The sequence below is a fragment of the Alligator sinensis genome, unplaced genomic scaffold (genome assembly GCF_000455745.1).
Source record: "Alligator sinensis unplaced genomic scaffold, ASM45574v1 scaffold555_1, whole genome shotgun sequence".
Taxonomy (NCBI): domain Eukaryota; kingdom Metazoa; phylum Chordata; order Crocodylia; family Alligatoridae; genus Alligator; species Alligator sinensis.
Genome location: NW_005843016.1, coordinates 62,445 through 68,263, shown reverse-complemented (window position 1 = coordinate 68,263; position 5,819 = coordinate 62,445). Strand labels below are relative to the sequence as shown.

The 5,819-nt window shown below is 43.7% G+C and overlaps 1 protein-coding gene across 6 annotated transcripts in view; it reads left to right on the top strand.

Annotated features, from left to right (window-relative positions):
- The window catches only part of PMS1 (PMS1 homolog 1, mismatch repair system component), an 80,586-nt gene that overhangs the window by 33,610 nt on the left and 41,157 nt on the right, over window positions 1–5,819 (top strand). For 4 of the 6 annotated variants that reach the window (XM_025193106.1, XM_006036764.3, XM_025193105.1 and 1 more), the window contains one exon: window positions 5,208–5,324. The exons of the other annotated variants lie outside the window; for them this stretch is intronic. In XM_025193106.1, coding sequence (XP_025048891.1) covers window positions 5,208–5,324 — 117 coding nt within the window. The remainder of the gene's footprint in view (window positions 1–5,207; window positions 5,325–5,819) is intronic. 6 annotated transcript variants of the gene reach the window in all.

Genomic DNA, 5,819 nt, shown 5'->3' with positions numbered 1-5,819 from the left:
CGCCCCCCCCCAACCGGCCGCCCCCGGGCCCCCCGCCACTCAGGAGAGCCCATTAATTGGCAGTCTGTCCTCTCCCTGCCTGGGATGGGGGCAGGCTGTCAAGTGATAGTCAGAGAAGGTTCCCACCCAGGAGAATGCCGCCAGCCCATTAGTCGCCTGATGGGCAGGAGCGGGGAAGTCTGTCATGGTGGGAACCCTCCTGGTTCTCTCCCACCAGAGAAGTCGGTCCCATTCCTTGTACTTCTGTGGGCTGACCTGGTTGCATTCAGCCGCTGCAGCAAGTCTTCTGGCTTTTGCCACAGGTGCATGGCCTGCCTTGCCCCGTGCTGCTCCAGGCTGCCTCGGAGCAGTGTGGGGCCAAGTGGTGGCATTTCGCAGCAAGGGTTTTGAGCCTTGTCACTGTGCCTGGCACCTTGTCTCAGCTAGCACTGCTCTGGGTCAGCTGGGTGGCTTGGCAACAAGCCAGAGGAGTCTAGGAGCTGGACGTGCAGATGGTTTCCCCAGCCCCTCTGGCTTTTAAATTGCTACCTTCACTGCCTCGGGGCAGTGCAGGTGAGCAAGGGAGAAAGGGAGAAGCCAGAGAGGCTGGGAGCTAGGTTGGGGAAAGCCTCCATATGCTCAGCTCTCATCCCCTCCAGCTTCCCCTTGCCACCCTGATGCTCAGCTGCTGTGGGAAGGGTAGGGGCAGTGATAACTTACAAGCTGGAGGGGCAAGGAGTGGGGCTTGGTGAAAGTCTTCCCATCCCAGCTACTGGTGTCCACTAGCTTTTCCTTGCTACCCCACCACCCACCTGAGCAGCAGGGCAGCAATTGAAAAGCCAGAAGCTGAGAGTGCCCGAGCCCTGCTCCCTGCTGCCAGCTTTTAAATTGCTACCATGCCACTCACCTAGGCAGTGGGGAATCTGGCAGGAGTTGGCAAAGCCCCTTGCCTCTTTCCGAAACCAGGGACTGCTTGGTTTGAGAGAGGAGTCAGGGAGCAGTGGCTGCTGCTTCTCCCCTAGCTACCCCCTGTGCTTTCTCAAGACTGGTGTGACCCTGGCCTGGCTCTACTCCTCTTAGTCCCTGGGAGGAGTTAAGCCAGGGAAAATTTTAGACACTAGTCTCCTGGGAGAAAACTGTCCCTGATTTAACCCTGGTTGTTCCTGGGTTATTTTTCTCCTGGAGCACCCATTTTCACTCTGTGTGGAAAAAGCCTGAACACCTGTGCAGTTTTGGTTTCTACAGAACAGCGATGATTCTCCTGGTATAAACTTAGTGCCTGTACATAGCCTTAGTCTGTGTGTATAAGTACTAAAATGAAGCAACAGAAATACATGGCCTTTTTGTGAATGTTTCCTGTGTATATTATAGACCATATAAAATGTGTGGGGTATTGAGAACATACACATATAGAGATGTATTAATCTCCTATGTATGTGAAATGGGTGTTAAATATGGTATGGCTTTTTATAGGATCTAATTCATATAATGCCCCTCAATGAAGCAGGGAGGGAGGCAGGATATATTTGGCCACCTCCAACAAAACCTAAGATGGTCTGTATGTAATAATATATCTTTGATTAGGGTGTTTTTGCAGTGTCATCATACTGACTAGAGTCAGATTCTTATTTGGCTCATCATAGACACCAGGTTTATGTGACCTAGAAAATATATGGGGTGTGTGTATGTGTATTTTTAGCGCAATTTAAGGGTATAACCAAGGTTAAGAAAGGACCAGGAAACTCGCAGGAAAGTATTAATTCTTTCAAAAATAAGGAAATGTGTTACATTGATTCTTAATAACTTTGATTATTTTTCAAAACCTGCTGGTGTACTTGGTGAACTTTAGAAAGTAAATTGCTTTTAATTACTAAATGGTTGTTACATAATGTGTAGCCAATTCTAAAAATGAATCTACCAATCTATTGTGTGATTTCCACAATACAAGATAAGAAGTTGGATGACTGCAGAATGAGGTCTTCAAGCTAACATATAGTTGTAACTTATTTCAGGTTTGCCTGCAGATCTTAATCTAATGTTGGAGAAGTAATTGGTCAGTAAAAACATGCCCCCAAATTATTAATAATCTCCACCACTTTTACAGAATTTGCATTTAGTAGGTTCTCATGTTCCACAGCTTTCCTAAAAGTAGCTTACAGAAGTGATCTCTTCGCGGTTATGGATATCAGCCATTCAGCAGGTCAGGCAGTGTAATAACATCCTTGCATTAATCAGCAGCTAAGATTTATATCTGTACCTGTGGCATCACACTAATATAACTTAAAATAAACAGTGTGATGTTTTTATTAGTCATGTCACAAACATCTTTCTCAGCTTGCTCACAGGCATTTAATTTTAAAATATGTCCAATCAAGATAAATTGTTTGGCAGTTTTGATCACTTAAAATAGAGCTATAATTCAGAAGAGAAGTGGTACATAGTGTTGTTTTGAACAAGGAACTCTTAAATAAGGGACAGATTGTCTCATCGCACTAAACTGCTTTTGAGGTTTATGGCAGGGAGGAGAAGGATGGGTTGGGTAGCGACTGGAAGACTTTCCTTCTTCCTTCATTCAGTCTGTGAATGTTATGACTTCAGAGGCACTGTTGCATCCTGACAGCTCCACTGTCCACAGTGCTTTGCAATTAGTGGTGTGGTAAAAACCATGGTTCTGTGGAAATGTTGTGATCATTATGAATGTGGTTCTTCTAATTTTGTTCCCTGTGAACCAGATTCACCTAGATACTTTAGGTGAGTTAGATTAGGCTGCACCAAAGTCCAAACATTTAGCAAGACAGATATTCAGTTGGAAATATTGAGGAATAGAGACCAATTTATAGACTTTAGTATTTATGGTCCTGGAGCCTTAAAATTACAACTGTCCTGTAGAAAGAGAGTATCATTTTACAGGGACTTGGTGTTCTCCAGCGGAATTCACTCTGCAAGGCGAAAAAATACTTTGGAGGACAGGTGTGATTGTAAGGCTCTATATTACATTTCTTGAGATTATAAGTGAACAAAGAATATGTATACACCACTCTTGCATAATATCCTACACTGGAATAATGTGAACTCACTTTGGATTTATTGGATTCCTTTACATAATAAAATATACTTAAAAAAAAAACACTGTAATGCAAAGGAACAGCAAATGAAACCAGACATTTCTTTTTAATCTGTCGGTTATCCTGTGGTGCTAAAGCACTTGAAATATCGTACACTGAAATACTCTTAGATCTACTGAATGATGGCTGTGTAAGAGGTTTGAACTCACAAGGTTGCTGGATTTAGCCAGGTAACTTCCCTTAATTTGATGGCAGTTGTGTAGCTAAATCCCTAAATTTGCTTTGAAAACCTCTACTAATGTATACTAGTCTGCAATTGGTATTGCCAAAAAATGGTCTGAGATGTGATGGAGCTCAAGCTATTCTTGTTTGCAGGTTCAATGGCCCATATGTCAAAGTATTTCACCTTTTACAAGGGACAGGGCCAACCAGTGGTATGTGTGCCACAAGAGGCAAAGGCAGCTTCTGTGTGGCACATGACAGATCAGGGATGGGACAGGGACCACAGTGGCAGATATGACAGGGACCAGAAAGCAAAACAGCAGATTGGGCAGGGGAAGAGGATTAGAGTGGTACTCGGGGAGGGTGCGGGGCTAATTTGTGGCACACCGGCCAAAAAGGTTGGCTCCCATTGTTTTACAACACTCTACACCTATGCTAGTCTCAATTCCCTGAAACAAGAGTAAAAAATACAGAGCTTGTTAAAGTTGGTAGCCTGTAACAAAAGCGAAGAGGCTTAAAACTAAGTTTAAAGCTCCAATTTTAATGCATGCCTTATTTACATGCTCCCCAGATTTGTTTGCGGGGCAGATGTGGGCTAGGGCTCTGCACTCTGCTGCCATTGCCCCAGGAGCCATGGGAAGCCATGTTGTGCCAGTAGCCACCACACAGGCAGGGGACATGCGGCATGGCCAGCATGCAGCTCTGCGGGCTAAGGCAGCAGGGCACAGAGCCCCAGAGGGCAACCCACCTCAACCCCACACATAGATCTGGGGGGCGCACGCCCCCCATGCTTCCCCTGGGGGTGTGCACAGCGACCCCTCGCACCTCTGGACGAGCTAGCCGTGGCTCCGTCCCACAACCCGTCCCAGCACTGGGGCCCCATTTGCCCAGGTTGCAGCTGGTCGTCTGTGTTTATCTATGTTTGGCTCCCCCCCCCTTCCTTCCCGCTCCCTCCTGCTGCAGCCACCTGGAGCCCACACCTGTCTGCCCTGTGGTCCTTTACGCTGCCATAGCTGCCCTGCTGGGTGGCTTAGAGGCGGCGGTGATGGCAGCAGAGTGGAGCCCAGGTGCAGGTTCCAAAACCACGTGCTCAATTAATGCATAAAAAAAATTAACACAAGAACCCATTAACACATTAATCGCATATGTTAACTGCGATTAATTGACAGCCCTAAAATTAATACATTTTTCATAGACTTTGTTGAGCCTGGGACTTCACCCTGGGTTGCACCTTGGGTTACCTATCACAGTTGAGAATTTGAACATCTGAATAGCAAGGTTATTAATAGCCATGCCTTTTTAATCCATCACAACACATTTTTTAAAGTTCTGAATAAATAACTATGATTGCCTCCTTTATACAGAAGGAAAGGCCAGAGCAGTAGAGGGTTAAGTGATGGACATTGAGTGTAGTTAGGAACAGAACACTAATCAACTGATTCCCAGATAAGTGATTTATCCTTTGCTTACTATATGCTTTGCATTGCCTACACCCAGATGCCAGCCAACATGTATTAAGAGCCCCAGTCTGTTACAATTACACCTATAAAAACCCACTGACCATGTAGGCGTATCTGAGGGCAGAATTGGTCCATAACATATTCTTTTTGCTGATTGCACAGAATTCAATGCTTGCACAAATCCTATTAGTAAGGTTGCATCCATGATCAATTAACTACTTGGAACAGATGCCTTAATTTTCTGACTACTTATTTAGACCAGGAGTAAGATTATATGAAAAGACATAGCATAAAGTACCATAACATATGTTTGTTCACACTGGCGGTTGTGACAAGAGGGTCAAAGTACAGAATGTTACATATACCGTATAAGCGTGCACTTGCGTTTATAAGTTCGTAGGCATGTAATGTAGGAGATTAGTTGAGTTCAACAAATATAAATATAATGTCAAAAATTTGACTGTGTGCCATTTTGTTTTAGGCAGTTACTTGGCAAAAGACCAGAGTGTCAGATCACAAAATGGCCTTTATGTCAGTTCTGGGAACAGCCGTTATGGGCAGTATGGTACCTTTTCAACACTGCTATGAAGATCCTGAGGTGAGTTTAAAATTATTTCCTCCACCCTATTAAAAAACCCCAAAAACCACCAATAAAGAATTAACTTCAGCACTTAACAAAAAATTATTTAAAAAAGAGGGCAGAACTCCTAAATCACATTAATCAAATCAAGCGTAACATTTTATTCCTTTACTGATTTGTGTTTAATATGTTTGGTGATCAAAAATGTACTCTAAGAATCAGCTAGTCGGGACTTGTACCACTGATCAAATGACAATAGAAACAGTTGTGACAAATGCAGAATTGCTGCTCACTCAGTGCTCTCTTGTTTTAGGATTCTTGGCCGTTGGTTAGAGAGGTGGTCTAGCTGTTTAAGACTTTGAGCACTGTATAATACAAAATATCTTCAATATTTGTTTAAGGGTAAGTGGAGGGGTTTTTACAGCAAAATAAGAGAATTCTAAAGGAAAATGTACAACATTTTCTATTAATTTAAAGGTTATACTACTTCAGTTTCAAAATCATCTGCATTTT